Source organism: Lemur catta, chromosome 10 (genome assembly GCF_020740605.2).
Source record: "Lemur catta isolate mLemCat1 chromosome 10, mLemCat1.pri, whole genome shotgun sequence".
NCBI classification, from domain to species: domain Eukaryota; kingdom Metazoa; phylum Chordata; class Mammalia; order Primates; family Lemuridae; genus Lemur; species Lemur catta.
In genome coordinates, this window is record NC_059137.1 from 8,477,248 (window position 1) to 8,500,022 (window position 22,775).

The window sequence follows — 22,775 nt, forward strand, 5'->3', positions numbered from 1 at the left end:
CACAGAAGACAGTTGGAGACAGGAGAAACAGCCCATGCAACGCCACACTCTGTGGAGGACTGAGCAAGGCACGTGCCAAGCGGGCCAAGGGGGTCCCTCCGCAGGAGCACGGGAAAGTATTCACCAGTGATTCCTTCTGGGGAAGCCTCGGTGCAGACCGGGCCCCCTGACTACGCAGTCTTCTTCCACACAAGAGAAAGGTCAGAGATACACCTTTCTCTTCTCCTCAGCAAGACAGTGGCTGAAACCCTAACCTTTCAAAAACAGTGGTTACAGAAACCATGACACAGCAAACGTCTGTCAGCACTAGTGACACTCACAGAGGCCAAGGGGGCCAACGCACAGGGAGACCACGGCACATGTGCTCTAGCAGCATTTTTATTTACAAACAGCAATGTCCATTGACTTTATTTATACCATAAAAAAGCCATTTACAAGCAAGAAACAAGAATTCAGAACAAAATTAAGCAGCACTGAAATATTCATGTCACGAACCTAAAACAAAGTGAATACAAGAGTAAAATATCATTTGAATAAATAGTCTTAAATTCATGCTATAAAATAATCCTTAATGGCAAGTTACTAGTTGATACAGCATCCGCTTAGCTAGCTTCATTTACTTCATATGGTGATGAAGTGTGGAGTTGTGAGGTTACCAGTTTATATTGCAAGATAATGACACTGTGTTAAGTCATTCAAATTGCTCAACCATTTATAACGGAAAAAATGTTAGCCCTACTAATAAAAGTGGTGAGAGAGATGGTTTTCACATTAGGAATATGGTCATTCTCAAACAAACCAGGTAAGTTTACCTCTTACAATAGTCAGGGCAGCAACCAAAGGCTTGGGCAGCAAGTCCAAGGTTGAATTCACAGCATACTTGTCACTGAGGGGCAGCAAGAGGTCTGTGTACTGAATCTGCTACACGGAGCGCCAAGCAAGGCTGACTCCTGGACTTGAGCAAGAACTACAATAGCCCTCTGTGCTAGACCCAGGGAGGGAACCAGAGAAAACAGGTTCTCTTCTGGGCTGAGAAGTCAAGCACTGGGCAGAAACAGTGGGAACACTCTGGCACTTAATGAAAAAGACGCATGTGACGTGTGACAACCATTACAAATTTGGAACAATGTGAATGACTTTTCTGAACTTTTAGTTCAGTTGCACTGAGTAATATGAAATCTATGATTTATGAACTAGATAGTTTCATATAAAGAATTTACATAATTCCCCAATACTTTCATATATAAAATTTAATAAATAACCCTGACCAGTCTAGAAGCACCATTCAAGGGGCGTGTGCCCTTGGAAAATAGTTTAGGTGTTGCATATTTGAGTCCCTTTCAGTGGAGGCTTCACAGGAAACCATTATAGAATTTAACAATAATGACAACGACAACAACAAAAAAAATCACAGTAACTGATAGAAAAAGTTGTTAAAATAAAATACATTGATCTCTTCAAAGTAAAGCTCATTCACATAGATGATTTCCCCCCTAAGCCCTTGTTCTGTGTTCCTGCAAATTGGCTGTAAAAACAAAAATGAAAACAAAACCAGACACAAAACATGCAGGCCTATGGTCTGGGCGAAGGGAAAACAAAGAATTGGTTATAACTGCTATCATTAGAAAAGACATTTACTCATGCTCTGGAAGATTTTAAAATTATCAATTTAGTTCTACAGTATATTCTGCTTAACAGTGAACCGACAGTATCCTTTCTGTTGTTTAAAAAAAACCCAAAAACTAAAAAAAAAAAAAAAAAAAAAAGAAACCCAAAAAACAAAAAAACAAAACCAAATGAACACAACTGCCAAGGCAGAGCCAATTGGTTGGGAGGCTTTCCACTGACCAAAAAATTAACTTGTCTCCATATACTGTATTTACAAATATAATTTCTAAATGTATTTACAGCTTTAGTAGAAATTAGAGGGTAGAGAACTGATTAGAATGAAAATAACTGTTTAAAACCACACACATTAGTAAAAGTATAAAATTCTTTGTTTTCACAGTTTGTAATAACAGGCTAAACATCTCTAGAAAAGGACGCTGTCACTGTCTTCACATTGTCTAATATTGAAAAGGTAGCTCAAGAAGAGACTCAATTATGAACAAGCCTATATGAATTCAGGATATATTTTACTGCAAAAGATTTCTTCACATATCACTTTATCTTATTGATTTCTGCATTTGTTATAAATGAAACACCTAACCTAAAACTGTACAGAAATAGGGACTTTGCTTTCCAAAAAGAGTTGCTCTAAGGAGTTACACAGCGTACTTCGTCTGCGGAGACGTGACGTGAACTTGAGGGAGAGAATGTTTCTGTTCTGTGGTCATGTTAATCCTCCTGGCACATCCTCACGCGGCAAGGCACAATTAATTGCTGCTGCCCGATCTGAATGGAGTTAATCTCTCAGCAGTCGTGCCCCTGGGAAGCACGACAGTATAAATGCTCAGAGAGGCTACACAGCTCTGTGCTGGCCTAGCGCTGCCTCCCTCGAAGCCCTGCGGAACTTTACAGTACTGTGTTATGGCTTGAGAATTCATTCTTAACACTGCGAGCAGTGGAAAGGGGAAAGTGTTAGCAACACGAATGGGAGCAAGTGGAACTTGCTAAATGCGGAATCATGATTATTAGAGAGAAACTCAATCAATTTTCTGCCCCTTAACAGTCCCATTACAATGTTTGAACCTGAACTGTACAATCAAAGCAATGTATATTTTTGTCAAAGACAATTTTGGATAAGTCACTCTTTGGTAAACTCAAACCAGTTAAACAAATTTACAAATACAAAGAACTCCATGTAAATAAGGTTAAGACGGACACAATGACAAGAGCCAGGACGTTAGAGGTGCCTGCCCCGGGTGCTCTCGCCTCCTAACTCCTCTTGCATACGGCAGAATGCTCTGGAGACCTCGCAGCAGGCCCCAAGCCTGAGTGAAAAGGAGGTTCCTTCCCTGAGCTTGACCTCTTATGTCCTTGGATTTGGGCATTTCTTGTCACAGACTTAATTTGTATCACAACACAAATTTTTTGCATTTAAATTTAAAAAAAAAAATCAAAACCAAACTTACTCATGTAAGGAAAAAAAAATCACAAACATTTACCTGAAACCCCAGAACATATTTAAAGTGGGTAAACACTTGGGGTCCAGCCTCCCCTTGAGGCACGAGGCTTTAACAAGAATTGAACAAGTGCTCCAGGGAGAGAACAAGCCCCTACTTAGGCAGTTTGACGAGGAAAAAGGCATACTATATACCCGATTTAGCAAAAGCTGCTCCTCAGGAGCAGCGGATGAGAGTGTAATCTGTACGGAGTTAACACTGATGTGTAGCGCAGCAGTTCACAGGTGAACGATCCTGTGTGCTAAAGAGATGCTACTGCACAGCTACCACCCCAGGGGGGTTATTACACAAGAAGGGTTTAAATGACTTTTTTTCTTAAAAAAACAGAAACAAAAACAAAACAACAAAAACCCACCATTGGTATTTTAAGAGCCAAAAAAGCATGGAAAACCAGCAAACATCTATTTCTGTATGCCTTTAACTCCTAGCGTCTGAGGCTGGTCTTTCATTTCCGGTTTTTTAGGTGGCTGCGCCATTCTCCTATGGAGACACACTGGTTGTGGGTCTCAGAGCCCAGGTTCTCAGGCAGAGAGATTGAAGCACTGACATCCCACCAACAGCCTGCAGCACAAACTCACCGCCAAACTGCTCACGAAGTTACTCTCTGCCAGAGTATACAGTACCAAAGCAATCTTGTAAAGACTGTTTGTATATGCGAACACAATCCAGAACTGAAGACACTTCCAAAAGTACTGATAAAACATTATTCAAACAGGACACGGGTGTGTTTTCATACAGTAATGTGTTTGCCGGCGTATGCTTTTGAGGTCTCTTTTCAAGCTTTGAACTCAAGAGAGGAAAACAACTGTAATCCACTATTACCTTTAGATTTCACATTTTCTACAACTATACTGACCTAAAAGACATTTAACATAAAAATAGCACCACATGACCAAAAAAATGGTGACACACACAGATTTGGTGACACACTGAGTATCTCAGAGGGCTTTTTAACTGTTGGTTCTTTAAGCAGGAAACACTGAGAGAGTGGGGGAGCCACTGAGGCTCTCATTAGCACACACAATACTAAGATAGATATATTGCTTGCAATTCCCGTAGAGTATAGCTTTACAAAAAATACAAATTCCAAGTTCTGCAGTTTCCGTGGGAACTGCATGTAGAAAAAGTTGCTGTGCACCTGAACTGGCTGTTTGAAAAGAGAAAGGGAAAAACAAAAAACAAAACCCAGAAAACCCACAACACTGCTTGGAGAATTTTGTAGACAAAACTATAAATCCCTTTCCTTTAGTGTGAGTACTAACTCATGGTAGAGAGTGATTTGATTTAGTTACCTGGTATGTATGTTTCTACAGTACGGAATGAAGGTAGATTTGTAGGCCAGTAAAAACCTTGAAAACCACTGCTCCTTTGGGGCTGGGTAATATAACACTACACTATGTAAAAAGGTCAGCACCACAGGTCATCCAGCTTACCTGCTGGACAACTAACAAAAATTCCAAACGGTTTCCAACTAGAGTTGAAGAAATTTTATGGCATTTGGTTTATGTACTTGTTATGAAGCACAGCTATGAACACTGTGATTTGCTTTGCTTGCTTTTGGACACAATGATTAATATATATGAAAACCACTAACATTCTTTTGTAAGGGAAATGAAGGGGCAAAACCCTAACATATTAGGTAGGGATGAGACAGAGTCAAAAGCCCTGTTCACATTGTATTAAATTATATATTCCTCTTACATTCACCTCAACCAGAATAAAATCAAATTTGATAATGTATATATACTATATATATAATAATCATTTTATTATATATATATATATAAATTGTCTAACTACCCCCTAAAAGGAATTTTAAATTAGAAAAGGTTACCCATTTGTATCAGCTGACGGCATCCTAGTCTCTCTCCATGGAAATGCACTGCTGCCAGCACACACAATGAGAGAGAGATGCCTCTTGGCAGAGAATGGAGGGTCAACCAGTTAGCTAAATCACTGGCAGATTTTGGATTAAGAGTTCAGCCAAAGAGGAATACTGTCAGCCTGTGTTTTCCCTGGATGCGTTGCCCTTCATGCTTTGAGCTCCTTCGGGGAAGGAAGACAGGGGAAAGGATAAACACAATGAAGTGTTCCATCCAGAAACTTTAGAAAAACTGCCAAGAGACCAAGAGATTTCCAGATGGTTGAGAAAACCAAAGATTACAACAAAGCAAATCACAAATATGCATTGATTAATGTGCTTTGTTTGGGTGCACTTCTTTACCACCTTAATCGGGAGCATCAGACACTGTGTGAATTTCCATCCGGGAATCTAGGGCCATCTCCGAGGCCGATGCATCATTTTCTAGTTTCTGTTCCACATACACATCTGTTCTCTCCGGGGACTCAATGCGACTCCTGACTTCAGCGACACCCGGGTGGTTTTTCCGCAGGTGCTGGTTGAGGGTACCTTGGAATGGAAAGCACTTCCCACAGATCTCACAGCGGAATGGTTTATCATCAGTGTGGCCCCGGATGTGGTACTCCAGTTGGTCTTTCCGTGTGTACTTCTTTCCACAGAACTTGCACACAAAGGGGGTGATTCCCATATGGAGTCGCATGTGCCTGTCAAGGCTTCCTTTCTGGTTGAAGGACTTTCCACAGTAAATACAGATCAACCTCTCATTGTACGGGTACCAATGACCTCTCGCACTCCTCTCCCGGGGACTGCTCTCATACCCAGGGTTGTTCATCATGGCTTCACTGTCAGACCCCTGCACCAGGCCCTGCAGATCACTATGCAGGTGGACAGACAAAGCCCGCTTCTGGCGGGCACGCCCTCCTCGGAAACAGCTCAGCATGGACCTAGATGGGCTGGAATTACTCAAACTTCCGAAAGCGTCTGATACACTGGTTGGCTGCGAGGCTGCTTGAGAGTAGGAATATGCATGCTGGAGCACAGAACCATAGGAGCCCACGTTCACTGCCACAACCTGTTCCCCGTCAACCATCTCGGTGTGGTACCCATCATCACCCAGGGAGGAGCTGTCAGAACAGCTGGGCCGGTCGGACTTCTCCATCTTCACTTTCACCTCGGTGATCTGGCTCTCCCTTACCAGCAGGTCCCCTTGCTCCTGGTCCCCCTCTATCTGAATCTCGTACTCAGAAACGCTCCCACTGCTCCCGCGGTCTGAGTGCCCCTCCTCCTGTAAGCGGCTGCGCAAAGCTTTGCTGGGGGTTGTCTCCAGCCGGAGATCACCGCTTGCAGTGGGTTGCCGTCCCTGAGAGCAATATGGAGGGGAGATCTCAACTGGGTTGGCAAAGAAGCTGCTGTCTTTCACTCCATTACGACTCTCAGGATTCTCTTCAGCACCGACGGTAACAGAGTCAACATCTCCAACACTGATTTTCGAATGGATGCTCTCTAGGATCTGCGTGCACTTGTCAATGACACACTGCATCTGAAGAAAGCTGGCTGCGGTCAGGAAACTGACAACATCCTTCAACTGCAAGGACATTCTTCCAGTGTAACAAAAAGAAAGCAACTGCTCAAACACATTGGGATTTTTAATCACTGATATTGACAAGCCACTCATGGTACTTAATGCTGAATGGTCCCGGAAATATGGGGAGCTGGCAGCAAGGACTGCTTTGTGGGCTCGGAACGGCTGACCCTGAATGTGGACAATGATGTCACATAGTTTCCCTTGCAGGCGGAGTTCGTTTAGCTGGCTCAGAACGGTGCTGCTGTACTCGGGCACATCAAACTGAATAAAACTGCTGCTGTCCATTTCTACTGACATGAAGCGTACTCTGTGGAAAGAGAGAGTTTTCATAATTCACCAAGGACTCCTCACTAAGTGCAAGTGCCATAAATACAAGCTTACAACAACAATACCATTGTAGCTATTGTACCTCCTCTTATTTTTACACTTTCATGCTTCAGCTAATGTACCTAAAGCCAAATAACTTAATGATCAATTAGCCTAGTATCTATCATAATTACCTAACATTCATCTTGATCAAAAGTAAAATATTTAACACACAGTAGGGCTATTTCAGCTCTGATTGAGAAATTGGTATTCTTTTAGGAAAAATATTTCCCTGCTTCACTGAGGATTTGAAGTACTTTGTAAGAAAATATTAAATGCACCTAAAGAATGTTCTGCTTTATTTGTATATTTCTAACTGATATTTTTCAAGTATAGAGCACATTAGATATAATGAATGGAGTAAAGCCTTTTCAGTATTATTATCTTGATTTGCATTTGTTTCCTTTCAGCTCTGCAAACCTTTATATCCTTTTTGGGATGATAATTCAGAGACTTACAATGCTCAGTCCCTTTCAGTGAAGAGCTATTTTTAGACAATAGGAGTAAAAAGAGTGATGGACACACCAAAAGTGCATCATCCTCCACTAGTGCTCACAGCCCTGGCACACAGAGGACAAGTTTCCTTCCTCTTGCCTAGAGTCTGAAGCACTGGATTGCTCCAAACTACTACTGAAGTACATTCAGCCCAGGCTCCATCCTCTGACCAAAACATAACAAATCTAGATCTAACCATTATATTTTAGATTTAAAAACCCAACCAATAGAAATTTAAACACCTCTTATATAATATTAAATCAGAGAAAATAAAAAAGGAATAAAACTACCTAGAAAACGAGAAAAGTCACGTAAAATCTGCAACAGGAAGGATTCAGGAGTGAAGTTTACTTATGTCTTCAACTTACTTGAGAATGTATCCCCAAAAAAGAGATGAATAGAAACGTGATAAAGCAAATATAGCAAAAAGTTAACAACTGTAGAGTCTGGAGACGGTAGGTATTTGGGTATTCACTGTAAAATTCTCAGCTTTTCTGTATGTTTGACATTTTTCATAATGAAATGTTGGGGGTTTTGAAAAAACAACAACAAAAAACTGTTAACAGGGAAGGTCAGTGCTTTAAAAGATTTTATCAGTAAACAATAAATACTAAAAATAAATGAAATGACTCAACGCAGGAGGTCAGAAAAGGAAGAATAAATGAAAACGCAAAGGGAGTAAGAAAATAATACAGAACAATAGTACATAATCACAGCAAAAGTCTTTAAATGTTAAGACAAGACAATGTGCAACTAAATCTAAGACTCCTGCAGGAAAGGATCAATCAGTTAGTGTGACTACATCATATCAGAATTTTTTTTATCACGTCAAAATTTGAGTTAAAACATTTTAGTCAAAGAGGAATACTGTGCCCTTATTTATCCTAGATTTATGATTGAAATCAATTTGAAATCTGTATGGAATGAACATATTTTTAGGATAACATAAATTGGCAGAACTAAGTAAGAAACAGAAGTGCCAAGGCACAAATGATCTTCAGGCCGTTCACACTGTTCTAGATGCATGTAAAAACATTTAAAGCATCTCAGTTCATATGGCACAAATCTGATACCAGAAGATGACAAACAGCATAAAGAAGAAAACTGTCTTCCTCATTTAAGTAAATAGATTTTAAAGTCGTAATTGAAATTCTAGCAAATACAAACTATTAAAAGAATAATATTATGACCAAGAAGGGCTGCTTCACAAATGTTAGGATGGCCACATGTTAGGAAACAGACAAATATAATTTGTAACATCAATAAGTCAAAGGAACAAAAAACATATAACCATATGACCCACATGACCAAAATCACTACTATGCCAAAAATGCATTTGCGAAAGTTAAATGCCCTTTCAGAGTGAGGAAAAAAAATATTCAATAAGCTAGAAACAGAACAATACTTTCTTAATTAATAAACATTACCTACTGCAAACCAATGGCAACATTATCCTTAAAAGGGAAACATTATGTCTGCATTTCCCAAAATGTACTTAGTAGAACACAAACCTATGAACTACCCCAATATCCTTACCTCCTGGGGATTAAAAAACACGTTAGCGTGATAACGCATCTGACAAGTCCTGCAGACAAGAATTCTGTTGAACTCAGCAGTTCCACAAACTCATTTAATGGTGAACTCTTCTCTCAAGGTACACATCTTAATATTCTAAAGAATTAGTGTTCCCTGGAGCACATTCTAGTAAACGCTTTAATAAAGGCATTCCTATCAGTGTCTGGGAAGATACACAAGGTTGTCTGCCATCACTGTTCTTCCTTGACATTGTTCTGGAACTTCTAGCCAAAGCAACAAGGGAAAATTAAGGCACATGGCCATTAAAAGAAAGGAGACAAATTAGTATTACACGCAGACAATTTACATAAAAAACACAAGAGAATCACTTGAAAAATCTGTTAGAATCAGGATCTAATAAGTGGAGGGTTTTTAAAAAATTGTACATAAAAAACAGGTAAGATAATGACAACAAAATACAACCAACAATAAAGCAACAGAACTATAAACTATCTGGGGGAGGGAGGCTGGGTGTGGTGGCTCACACCGGTAATCCCAGCACTTTGGGAGGCCTGGTGGGAGGACTGCCAGAACTGGAGGTTATAGGGAGCTATGATCGCACCACGGCACTCCAGTCTGGGCAACAATGAGCGAGCCTGTTTCTAAAAAAATAAATAAATAAAAATAAAATATCTGAGAGGGTGATAAACTGAAAACATGGTCAACAATAAGAAAAATATACTACTTTATAAGGACAAAAAACTATGTCTAAATGAAGAGATAAGCCATGCTTCTGACAGGAAGATTCAATGCTATAAAGACAGATAATTTCCCCCAAAACTGATGTATAAACATAATGCAGCCCAATGGAATATTTTCTAGAAGCTTGACAAAATGATTTTAAAATTCACCTAGTACATTGCTGTCCAATAGAAATATAAGCTACCACATGTGTAATTTAATGTTTTCTAGATTTTTTAAAAGTAAAAAAAAAATATTATTTTATTTTGCCCTATATCTAAAACATTATCATGTAGCATGTAATCAATATTAGAAAGCTATGAGATATTTTAAATTCTTTTTTTCATACTAAGTCTTAGAAATCTGATTTGTATTTTACACATAGCATGTGTCAATTTGGACTACCCACATTTTAAGTGTTCAATAGCCTCATGTGGCCAGCGCTACCAAACTGGACAGTGAACACCTAGAGGAATAAATACTAAATTAATTTTAGAGAAACAAAAATACAGCCAAACCTGTATCTGTAAGTTATAAATTAAAATGTATGATTAGGCTATAATTCATTTGGTAGGCGTGTACTGAATGTCCAACACTAGGCAGCCAGGGGAGTTGTCATTCTCTCGTCATAAATCATAGTAAGAGCTAGGAGATCTTTCATAATCGGGAGTGGTGAGAGAAGGGCGCCTGAACAAACACTATTTCAAATGAGACCTCCAGGCTGAGTGAAGGTTAGCCAGATACTTGTGGGTGCTGGGGGTGCTGCAGGGAAACTGTCCAGACAGAAGGCATCACATGTACAGTCAGGAAGGAAGGATGTGCTGGAAGTGTCCTGGCACAGCAGGGACAAGGAAGGAGGGGAAGGGAAGAGGCCACATAAGGCTGTCAAGGTAGGTAGGAATCAGACTGAGACGGCCTTGTAGGCCACTTCAAATCAGTAAGAAAGGAAGAATTATTGAAATAGATGCTGCTTAGAGAATTTGAATGAAGTTAGATCCCTTCCTCACAGAAGACCCCAAAATAACCTCTAAAAATGTCTTAGCATACAAAGATAGATACTAGAAAAAATATAGGTTTAACTACAGAAATAAAACTTTTATATATCTAAAAATACCTTTTAGCAAAAAAAAAGATAGAAACAAATTATAAAAATCCTTACAAGATACGCAGTAGAGAAGTATAAGATTCTTGCAAACCAATAAAAGCCAAATATACCAATTAAAAATGGGCAAAGACTAAGATCAGATGCTTTAAAAAAGAAAAATAGCCTTTAAACATAGAGAAAAAAAATCTTCACAACTTCATCAGTAAACACATAAAAATTAACATGAAACACAATACTTTCTTAAATTGACAAAACTTAAAAAAAAATACAACTCAAGTGGTCAAATGTTACCTATTCATTATAGCATTTTCATGACACAAGGTGTGTAAACAGTGACTTTTGGAATGAAAAGGCACAAGGAATGTGGGTTCAGGCTTTTTAGAGGTGTGGACTCCTGGGCAAAAACCAGTAGAGAAAGGAAAGCAATAGAGCATTTCTGAAATAGGATGTAAGACTGAAAACAGCTTCCTAATGAGGTTTCCTCCTCCTCTGTGTGGCTTTTGCTCTTCTTCTCAGAAAAGTGGAGAGCTACACTTGAAAGAAAATCACTGGGAGAAATGAAACACCATGATTAACACCTAAGAGAGGGATTCCATTTTTCTGCAAAATGAGAAAGGAAGTGCTTCGCTTTCCTTTCCCTTGCATTAACACTTCCTTTTGACAGTGACAATGAGATTCAAAGACTCCTCCCTAGAGCTGCTAACAAGCAACACTCTAGAATAAGAAGCTTCTAAATGACTGGCACATAGTGACCCTACAGTTAATTTCAGTCCTAGACACATGACCAGGCTAAAGAGAGCAAAACACATAATCAGTCACAAGTTCTACACCTGATGAGCAGATTTATCAGGTCCAGTGGTCCTGAGATAGAAGAGGCCAGAACCTCTTGTAGGGACATCAAGTTCAAATATGATCCCCCACCCCTCCGTATAGGCGGTTTCCCAACATACGCTGCTGATTGGTTTCTTGCAAGTCTTGATTTCTCCCCCACACGGAATGTCAGTGGGCCTAAAACTAAGTGACATTCATTTTTCTTTTTTTTTTTTCTTAACACAGTTCACATTCAACTTTCTCAGGTGAGTAACATTAATTTTTAATTAATTTTATCTTTCAAATATAATGTATGCATATGGCAGAACTTCAAATCATAGAACAGAAAAATATAAAACGAACACCAAAACTCTCCCCAAGCCCCAGCTCCTCTTCCCAAAGATAATCACTGGTAGGAGCGTTTGGGTGTTCTTTTAGAGAAAATTTTAAACATCTATCAGCATAAACTGTTCTGTGTACTGCTCTAAAGAAATGTATTTAGTATACCTTAAAATCTTTCCATAGCAGCACATACTCATCAACCTCATTTTTTCCAACTTCATAGTATTCCATGGATGGCTGTGTCACAGTGTACTTAACAATTCCCAGTTTATACCAAAAACAGGGAACAATTTAAATAAGCATTACAAACACAGAATAGCTACATAAATATTACACATATCTTGGTTTTCTTTTGTAAGTAAATCTGTAGCCTCAACTCCTAGCAGAGAGATTAGTAGGGTTAGCTTTTCATTTCAACTGATAACTTCAAATTACCCTCTAAAAGGTGGCAGCAACTATCCTTTCACCAGCAGAACAGGGAAGGGCCTGCTCCCCCATAACTGACAATAGGTAACCTTTTCACATTTGCCATGCAGATAGGTAAAGAATGGTACCTCATTGTTTTGATGTGTATTTTTTAATTATAAATGAAGTTGATATCTTTTCTCATGTTTAATGGCAATTTGTCTAAGTTTGTCTTTGAACTGCATATTCACATCCTTTGCCCATATTTGCCTTTTTTATTGAATTGTCAGAGCTCTTTGCAAATTAAGGAAATTAGCCTTTTGTCATATGTGCTGCAAGTATTAGATTTAATTGCAATCACTAAATGGCATACTGACTGGGAATTTAAATTATTTTTACTACATTTATAGGAAATTCTCATTCAATATCAATCTCCTGCATACACAAAACCAGAGGGAATTCAAAGATGAGTAAGAGTCCCAGTCTTGCAGTTTGACACAGGCTTAATGCAGATTCCTCCCCACTCAGAGAGATATGGGAATGGAATTCATTTTTGATAATGCAGAGTAGTGATTTATATTAGTTTTTCATTTAGATTAAGTTTGCAGCTGCTTCAGAAAACAATAATGAATTTGATTATTACACTCACTAAAAACATCAGAATCAGTATTCTTTAATTCAGCAGAATTAATCATAGGTCTTTCTGCCACATTAGGCAAAAAACCACGCACAAACCAGACATTTACATTGCAGCATTTTCATTTAAAAAACAAGCACACAGAAACTGGATGTTTTTCTTTGGTACCATTAATACTTAAACAATACTGATTTTGTTTTCATTTATAAAATCTATACTCTGGATAAGAATGTGAAATACTTCTTTTGAAAAAGACATGGAGAGGCCTTCACTGAAATGGTCTGTTGGGAAGCTCAAAATTGTCAGTTCCTTAAACTTCACAGGCCTCTTCTGCTCACTGAATCAAAGGGATGGCAATCTTCCTGCTCTTTCAATTTCTTTAATTTCTTACCTTAGAATTGTTATTTTCTTATAAAGAAAGAATAACTTCACACCATGGAAGCAGCTTTCACCTCATACACAGCCTGCATGACCACTGGAAGGAGCACCTCTGACGTGGGCAGTCCCATTCTCCCGCTTCCACATGCCCAGCTCCCACACCCACCAGCCTCAGCAACTGTAAAAGGGGACGACTGTCCCCTCCCACCACACCTCTCAGCCTTCCCCCTTTACTTGGGGAAGTCCCTCCACCACCACCTCCACCACCATCACCACCATCAGTAGCCACCACTTACTGAATGCATGACGTCTGCCAGCCAGGTTGTAATGGCTTAGCAGGCATTATGTCTCTGAATCCTCTAGACCTTTCCCCATAAGGCAGGTGCAATTACCCCCATTTTAGAGACGGGGAAACTGAGCCTCCAAGAGGATGACTTTCCCAGGACTGTTTTGCAGTCTGCCCACCTAGGCCCCTACAAGGGGGAACAGAATAGCTAGGCCAGAGGAAGGAGGTAAGAAGGAGCTGAGGAAAAGGCAGGAGAAGCAAGCTTGTCCTAGGTGACATTTCTGCCCTAGGGAGGTGGGTAGGGAAAGGGGTGGGGACAGGAATAGGGGCAAACATCCTCCTATTGCTGTCCAGGTTGGAAGAGGGCAAATGAGGGCATTTTAATAATAGCCATCAAAATTACAAATGCACACCTCCTGTGAGCAAGCAATTTCAGCCTAAGGAATTTACTATAGCCCCCTCTTTCTAGATCAAAAATCTCCCTCTTTTCTAAATAAAATCACCAGTAGGACTATGAGCAGAAACAAAGTCCCAGGTTGGCCCCCCAGATGAAGTGTATTATGCCTTCCATATCCACAGCTATTACCCCTTTTCCCCCTCAGAGCCCCTTACCCTGGCTCATTTTACCTGCTTTAGACAAAAAGCTAACTGTTTATGCTAAAGCCTCAATTAATTAGAAACCACAGATCTAGGGCTCAAGTTAACTAGTCCTTTTGCTGTTTGAAGGTGAAAGTCTCAGAGAGCAGATGCTGCCAAGACAACACAGGGTTCAGCCCAAGTTCAAAAGAACTCAAAGTAACACTGAGACGAGGTTCTGAGGCCAAGAGCAAACTGCGAGGGGCTACCTAAGACTGACCGCGCAGCAAGCAAGCTGAGTCTGAAAGCCCCGGAGGACAGCACACAGGGAAGCCGAACCAGCAAGGTGAGCACAGGGGAAAGCAGGCAGCTTCGGGAAGAAAACAGACACAGGCAGTGCAGTTACAGCTGACTGGGCAAGCGGAGGAGGGAGGCCACTCACACAGTGAGGCACTGTGGGCACAGCTACAGGGAGAGCGCTGCTGGCCTGTAAATTACCATTCGAGCCAGCCTGGGACACGCCTCCCACAGACCTGAAGTGAAAAGTGAAGGAGAGGGCTCTAGAAACAAACACACATGCATGCGCTGAAAAGAAAAATAAGGTCTGATGCAAGACCAAATGACAGCAAGCTAAGTAAGCTACTTGAAATCCGCAAGGTACCATTCCAAAAGCTACAGAACACATCTGCTGAACCCATGCATCAGGACAAGACACTGCTCTGAAATGCACCAAACAAGGGAATGATACACCTCATCTAGATTCCAAAGCTTTCTAAGAATAAAACACACTTTACCTGAAGGAGCTTTAGAACAAAAAGCCACTTTGCAAAGACGGGGAAAGCAGGAGACCATCATCTCACATTCACTGCTGATGCTGAGAAGGTGAACGGAAACCAGGGACTAGAGCCCCAGCTCTTCCTTTCTTTCCTCCCTGCTCCGGCAAGGAGGCAATGAATGCCCTTACAGATGATAGCACTACAGGATCACATAAAATAAAATGCCCATCAGTGGAAAACAGCTCCTTGAGTTTTCAAAGGTATTGCATGTTTACCGATTTCTTGCAAAGCACCAGGGAATGTATGGAGAATCTTATTTTCCATTTAATTACATTGTATTTTTATGCCAGTATTTTTATAAAACTTGATGACCAAAAAAATAACTAAAAGAAAACATGCATGAAATTTATAATATTGACATAAAGGCCTTTCTAAGCATGACATAAATCCCAGAAGCCCCAAAGGCAAAGACAAATAAATTTGACAACATAAAAGTTTATGACAAAAAAACCAAAAAACCCTCTTCCCAAAAAGCCAAAAGATAAATGACATATTGAGGGAAAATATATCCATATTTGACAGAGGACTATTTTCCAAATTCCTTAATTTATAAATCAAGTTAGGCTGACACAAAAAAACTCTATGGAAGAGTGGGCAAAGGATATAAACAGTTAAAAAAAGACAAATGACAAAAAGAATATGAAAAGATATTTGATGTTTAATTTTATTCATGATTAAAGACATCTGAAGTACAAAAATAATAATGAGATACCATTTTTAACCTAACAGCCATGCACACATTTTAAAAGAGCTGGCAAGTATAATCCCAAGGGATAATTTGATAATATCTATTGAAGGTATTTACCTTTTGGTCCACAAGTAATGGCTAGGAATTGAGCCTACAAATACACAGTACTTACAAAAGTACATTACGGTTTGTGTAACAAGGATGTCCATTAAGCACAGGAAAAACAACTTTCTTTGCTACAGGAAAAACAAAAACCACCACCCCAAAAGGCGATTGGTTTTTAAGGAAATGAAATGCTATGCAGCCATTAAAAAGAACAGATAGATCTGTATGCTTTAATATGGAAAGAGCTCTATGATTTAGCCAAAAACAGCAAGACGTATGTATGTATGTATGTGATTCCCTTCATGTACATTTCGTACAAGAATAGCTATATACTGCTGTATTGATTCTGGAAGGAATCGCATGATACTATTAACGGCAGTCACTTTTGGGAAGAAGGACTAAAAACTGGGGAGAGGGAAGGACTAAAAACTGGGGAGAGGGAAGGGAAAAGACTTTATATCTTTTGAATTTTTTTATTACATAGCTGTATTGTTCTCACTAAAAGTTTTTTTTTAAGACATGTAGGTTTTTACCTAAATATATATGTTTTAAACCAATGAATCTAGAGGAGAAAGATGGGCTGCAAATGTATAATTATTATATCAAGCAGACAGTTACAGAGGCAGAAACAAAGAACTATGAAGAATAATAAGACTGATTACTTTTGACCAAAAAGATTTTTTAAAAATCAAAATAGAACAACGAAAAACTTCATGGTGGAAGATATTTTTGAACAGGGTCTTGCATTTCAAATGAAACAGAAAGAACAGTCCAGACAGAAGGAATGGCAGGAGCAGAGCAGAGAGAAATGTACAGCATCTGAGGTCTAGTGAGCAGTACAGAGGGGCCAGGACTCAGGGACAGGGAGGAACAGGGAAAAGGGAGGCCACAGTTGGAAGGCAGAGAGCTGTGGACACTCGGTTAGAGAACTCAAACTGAATCCTGGTGGCAGCCAACGTGAACATGAGTCCTAAGAAGGAATCAACAGCACCTGGAGACTGAGGCATGATAACCACTCTGGGAGGCAAATTAGCTCAGCCAGGACAAGAACAGTTTAGGTTGCCCACTGGGTAGCAGGAAATATGGGGCTGGAGCTAAGAGAAACATGAGACCTGGAAATACTGACTTGTACTAACTGAGGACCAAAAAGTGTACTAATTGAGGATCGCTGTGGTAAGATGAGGTTACTCAGGGGGAGAAAACAGAAAAGAAATGGCTGAGAACAAGAAAGGTATATGCTCCTATAAGAAGTACGGTAACATAGTATCTGATGAAGAAGGTAACATCCTAAAACATCATTTCCACTGACTTCATCTTAATTAAATTCTGCATCATGCATTCTGTTAAGCCAGAAGAAAACTGAACAATGAAAAATAGTGACATACTCTCACACTGCTGACCCATTCTGAAGAGAACCTAAAGATGAGAAGGGACTCCTAAATGTTACCTGGGCAAAACACCCATGTGTTGAAATCCCCTCTGCAACATTCTTGGGTACAGCCCTGAAACTATCTCCCCATGACAACCAGAACAAAAGTAAAAGTGTGTAAAACTAAGCAATTAGAGATGGGGTACCCTCGTGAGCCTCCCATGCTGCTGAGCTTTCACACTCTGGGTGGTGAGCTCCCTGAGGGCAGGGCTGTGCCCCGCGCCCAGCAGCGTGTCTGGCACAGGGAGGCTCTCAGTACATGTCAGCTGATGCAACCTAAATGGAGCTGGGGGCTCAAAATTCATAGACTGCCACCATAGCCACACCCTCAGCTCTCAACTTTTCCTTCTGAAGACCCCAGAGATGTAGGATAGTCTCTGCCAACAGGCAAAATCTAACAAGGTAACTTATTCCCACCTAACCTATAAACACTCTAATTTGCTCCACAGTATGTTACACTTTGTTTAAAAATACCCAGTTACACTTCCAAGAAAAGAAAGTTACAAATTTGGAAGTTGTTTAAGGCAACAGGAGGTACCTATTATTCTCAATCAAGATGCTCAAGGTTTCAAACCCAGATTTGCACCTGCTGGCTTTAGTCACTTGCTGATACCTGAGGCACAGCTCAAACTAGGCTTTCTCCATCAGGCACCGGAAACCTGAAGATCCCTAACTTTCATTCTCATACAAAAAGTCATTGAAAAGACCACAGATTGAAGCACTGGAGACGAAAGGCATGGTAACAGCAGTAACAACTACATAAAAATAACTTTTCTAGGTATTTCTGACTGGGTCTAGATTAAAACTAAAATTGAGCTGTCATGAGTTACAATCTAATCCTTTAGAAAGCAGTAGCCAAATAACACCAGGGCTGCATGAAACATTCTGGTGCTACTGAAACCCAATGCAAGAAAAAAAAATAAATAAAATGGCATTCTGTGATGGATATTCATGAAGCACTCATCCTAATTTAAAAGAAAACAAGTTTAGAGTTCTTACTGCATTAATTCATGTGAGCCTGAAAGAACATTTTTATCCAAACTGTTACATTTCCTACCAAGGCGTTAACATTCTCCAGGTCTGCTCAGATACACTAATTCTGAGAGGGTGCAATTTGTCTTTTAGTTAATGCAAAACATCATCAGAAGCTTCTTCTGAGTCTTCTAAGCAGGAGAGGAACAGCCTCTTTAACTTTACTAAGAATGCTAAGGTCTAACAGTTACTGAGCTCCTGCTGTGCACGGTATGCTAAGCAAGCTCTCTACCTGTTCACTGAATCTTTATCACAACACTGAGATGGAGGCTGCAATTATCCCCATTCTACAGATGAGGAAACAAACTCTGAGAGACTAAGAAACTTTCCCAAGGTCACTCAGCTAATGACTGGCTGAGCCAGGATTTGGACCTAGATTTGTCAGTCTCCAGAGTCACAGCTCATCTCCTCTAAGAGTAAGATTTTAATCCAGGGATACTAGTGAGATGAAGGGTTTTTATTGGTGCTGGATTCTTCCTGATCAACTGCAAGTGGAAAGAGAATTCTCACTGAAGGATGTACTATCACACAAATACAGTCAGGCTGGTTTTGACATGGTAATAATTAAGGGGTTACAATATGTGGTACCTCTGAGTGGTTTGCAGCCATTTCTCTGCAAAACGTCCATTCTTTTTACTTCTGTCAGTGAAGCAGGCAAAAAGATGATTCAAATTCTAACCATGAATTGTAAGGATTTGTTTCAGATAAAAGAAAAAGCTTTCTTAAGACAAAGAACTCAGAATAAAAATATTAAAGAGTAGCATCTTATCTGCTTACTGCTGGCATTTCAGGGGCACTGGGCCTGGAAAATACATTAAGTCCTGCCTCTTACAACAAAAGGATTAGAAAAGCTCACCTTGAACTGCATTCTTCCATGAGGTTTTCCATGCCATCAACATCAACCAGAAAATAAGCATTAGAAATTTAACTGCATACAGTTGATGACCCTCACTAAGCTAAATTCAGCAGTTTGTCAGCTACAAGACATCAAATGGACACAATTAAGAAGCTTGAAAAACATTAATCAGAATTTAAACTAAAGTAACATGAAAATTAATGGGAATAAAACATAATGATGGCATTCTAGATGCATGCTACTGACACTGCTGACAAGTGCTTCAACTGGAAGGCAAAGGTGGGACAAAGAGACATGCAGAAATCCATACCTCAGGGATACACACAGTTCAGCCACCTAGCATTTCTCCACCTTGATAAATGGACACCCAATAACAATAATGATGATGAAGATGTATTAAGCAGTTACTAGGTGCTGCAAATTTTGATACTTCCTTTGTATACCATTTTCATTTTAAAACTCATAGCAACCCTATGAAATGGATCTTACTATCCCCTATACTACAAATAAGAAAATGGAGGCTCAGAGACATTAGACAAATTGCTCAAGTTCACACAGCCAGTAAATAGCCTTGTTGGGATTCAAAACCAGGTCTGATTCCAAAGTTGATGTTCTTTCCCCACAGCCACTAACTGAAGAATTACATGGCTTTTTTCTTTTCCCATGATCCGAAGTAAACATTTTAAAGTCTCAAAGATTTGTGCTTTCTGCTCCACCTTGAATAGCAACATTATTAGTTATATATGACAGAAAAACACTGATAAGCAATAACAGCTTCTCCTTAAAAAAAAAAAAAAAAAAAAGTGGCTTACCAACAAAAATCAGGAAGTATTTGAGTACCTAAAAGTCTAGCTCCAGTATTAGATACTGTAAGGGCTCTGGAAGTATTAAGATACAATGCTCTCAAAAAAAACCTCCCACTCCAGTTGGGACAAGAACAAGTTCAACAACCAAGGAACGAACAAGTGCTAAATCCAAGTGCCACAAAGGCATGGGGGTAGGGCAGTCAGGGAACCACCCTCTGGAGGAAGTACATCTTCAGCAGGGGCTTGAAGGAAGTGAAATGGAGAATTTGCACAGAGGAGAAGAAAAAAGAGGCCAGTACTTCAGAAGGGGAAACAAGAGCAAAGCCCAAAAGGCAGTAATTAATAAACTCCCTTCTGCAGGGGACAGAGGTAAAGAAGGAGACGCAGGGAATAAGGTTCAGGTAGGTGGAGTGGGCCAAACCAAGGAGAGTCTTCAAAAGACAGGGTGACAATGGATGGACACAACGTGGCAGGCAAGAGGATACACTCAGCTTTGAATGGTGAGGGTAAGTGCCATGGCCTTCTAGCTAATCTCCTTCCTGGCCTCTAGCCTCTCCCTTCCTCCTCTGGCAACTGAACTACCCCTTGTCTCCTATGGCCCACCAACGCCTTTAGCATAGTTTCAACTTTGGCCTAGTGTTCAAGTTCTTTCAGGAACTAGTCCCAACCAATCTTTCCTCCCACTCCCCTCCCATATGAACCCTTCTCCAGGAGACCAGTCTATTCACTAACTCCATATGATCACTGGGCCTGATTCCTCTTTTCCTATCTGAATCCTACTCATCCTTTAACACCCAGCTCAAATCCCGCCCCCACACTAAGCCCTCCCTGACCACTGGGCCTACAGTGACCTTCTTAATTCTATAGCACACAGCCTTGTCCCATCAAAATTACCTTTTTGCAGGTAATATCTCATCCCCCAATGTAAAGCTGCTTGGAGACTGTAAGTGTGCTTTCCACTACTTTCCTCCACAACATGGAACTGCATCTTGACATCTAAGAAGCAAGCAAGCACTCAACTATTTTTTGACTTCCTATAGTAAGTTTGGCGTTAGCATAAAGGAAAGAGGGGGAGGGGGAAACCTCTGGAGTCAGAGACCCACTAAGAAGCTGTTGCAATAATCCAGATGTGAAGCAAAGAGGGCCTGGACTAGGGAACAAAGAGAAAATGAGCAAATATAAACAACAAAAAATGCTGCATACAAAAACTCAGCAGAATGTGATTAACTCCTACTAGGGACAAAAGCAAGGATGAATGATAATTAAGGTAAGGTTTAGAAAACACTTCTTGGAATCATTTTAAAGCCTGTCTGAAACAAAGTGTGTTAAGTGGCTAAAAAAGTCCACATTGGCAAAGTTTTGAGTGAAACTGACCAGAACCTTGAACCAGAGACAGCCCTTCCAATTTCAGACACACACGGAATGGCAGAGCTGGAAGGGTCCTTAGAGAGCTAAGCTAAACCCTCAGTGATCTCATGGGGAAACTGAGGCCCTAGGTGCTAGAGGCTTGCTGAAAGCCTCAAGGCAGACTCCCAGTCAGTGCCCCTCTAAAAGCACAGCCGCTTAGCTTAGAAGGGCACTGTTTACACCCCCAGATCAGTCCCAGCTCAGCCCTCCGTAATGGCAGGACCAACTAAGCGCGAGAGTGACCATGGAGACGTCCGGAGCCAAGCACAACGCGTCGCCGATGCCTGTTTACCTGGAGAAAAGCTGTCGTGTGAAGCAGCGGTTCCCTTGCAGCCACCCACAGGGCCAAACCCCCGGCCGGGCCCGACTGTCCAGGGCACTCAACCATCTGGCCCCCCACGTACAAAAACGAGCGCTCCCGGAGCAAGGGGCCCGGAAGCTGGGGAACCCGAGACGCCCGGGGCGGAGGCTGGAGAGCTCGGGGCAGCCGCCGGAGCGCGACCCTCGGCCGGGCCAGCGGCGCCCGGACTCCAGAGTCTAGTGCGGGTGGCCCCTCGGGGGCTCGCTCCTGGCCCCAGCAGGTGCCCAGGGCCTCCCGACCCCGCCCGGCCTCGGCTCCGGCCCGCGCCGGCCGCCCGCCCACCGCCGGCCCGCGGGACTGACCAGGCGCGGAGGCGCCCGCCCCGCCGCGCCCAGAAGGAGCTGGACAGCGGTCCCGGAGCTGCCCCCGGCCCCGCCGCCCCGTCCGCGCCTCGCCCGCTGCTCGCCGCCCCCGGCCAGCGTGCCTCACCTGCCCAGAGCGCCGCGCTCACATCGCCCGCCCGCGGCGCCCCCTCCGCCGCCGCCGGCGCCAGGCCCGTCCCCGCCGCTCCGGCTGCCGCCCCAGCCCGCGCCCCCCGCCCCCGGAAGCGCTTCGCGGCCCCGCCCCCTCGGCGCCCGCGCTTCCGGCCAGGCGCGGACCGGGGCGGCGCTAGTACGGCCGGGCTTCTCGCTGGGGTTTAGGGTCCTGAGTCCCGCCCGGTCCTCGTCTCAAAGCCTCGCCACGGACGAGCCGGCGAGCTGCAAACTTGATCTCGACTCCAAAGTCCCGGCTTCGCAAGTGGCGGCGGCTGGGGGAACCGCGGCCTTCCGCCCGCTTTCTCCTCGGCGCCCCCTGCTGGCGGGAGGAGGACTGCGCAGCGGGGCGCGCGGCAGGGGCCCCGGGAGTGGAACCGGTGGGAGACCGGGACGCCTGACCCACCGGCACTGGGGGCTGCCCCCAGCCCTTCTCTTCCGAGACCCTCACTCCTGCAGCTCTTTGGGCGCCTGCCACTCACCCGACCCATGCCTGGCCGGGGAGCTGGAGGCAGTGAAGTGCAGTGGTTACCAGCAGGGGCTTGGGAACCTGCC

General features: G+C 42.0%; 1 protein-coding gene across 1 annotated transcript; it reads right to left on the minus strand.

Moving 5' to 3' along the window:
• Nucleotides 1-362: 362 nt before the first annotated feature.
• ZBTB34 (zinc finger and BTB domain containing 34) lies at nucleotides 363-22,222 on the minus strand. Its single transcript, XM_045563423.1, has 2 exons — nucleotides 22,177-22,222; nucleotides 363-6,878 (listed from the first exon to the last, which is right to left on the minus strand). The coding sequence occupies exon 2, from the start codon at nucleotides 6,866-6,868 to the stop codon at nucleotides 5,354-5,356; it is 1,515 nt and encodes a 504-aa protein (XP_045419379.1). The 5' UTR covers nucleotides 6,869-6,878; nucleotides 22,177-22,222; the 3' UTR covers nucleotides 363-5,353.
• Between the last annotated feature and the right edge of the window lie 553 nt (nucleotides 22,223-22,775).

Bases quoted from the DNA above. Each gene is read 5' to 3' on its own strand.
- ZBTB34 (XM_045563423.1), bottom strand. From the start codon at position 6,868: ATGTCAGTAGAAATGGACAGCAGCAGTTTTATTCAGTTTGATGTGCCC.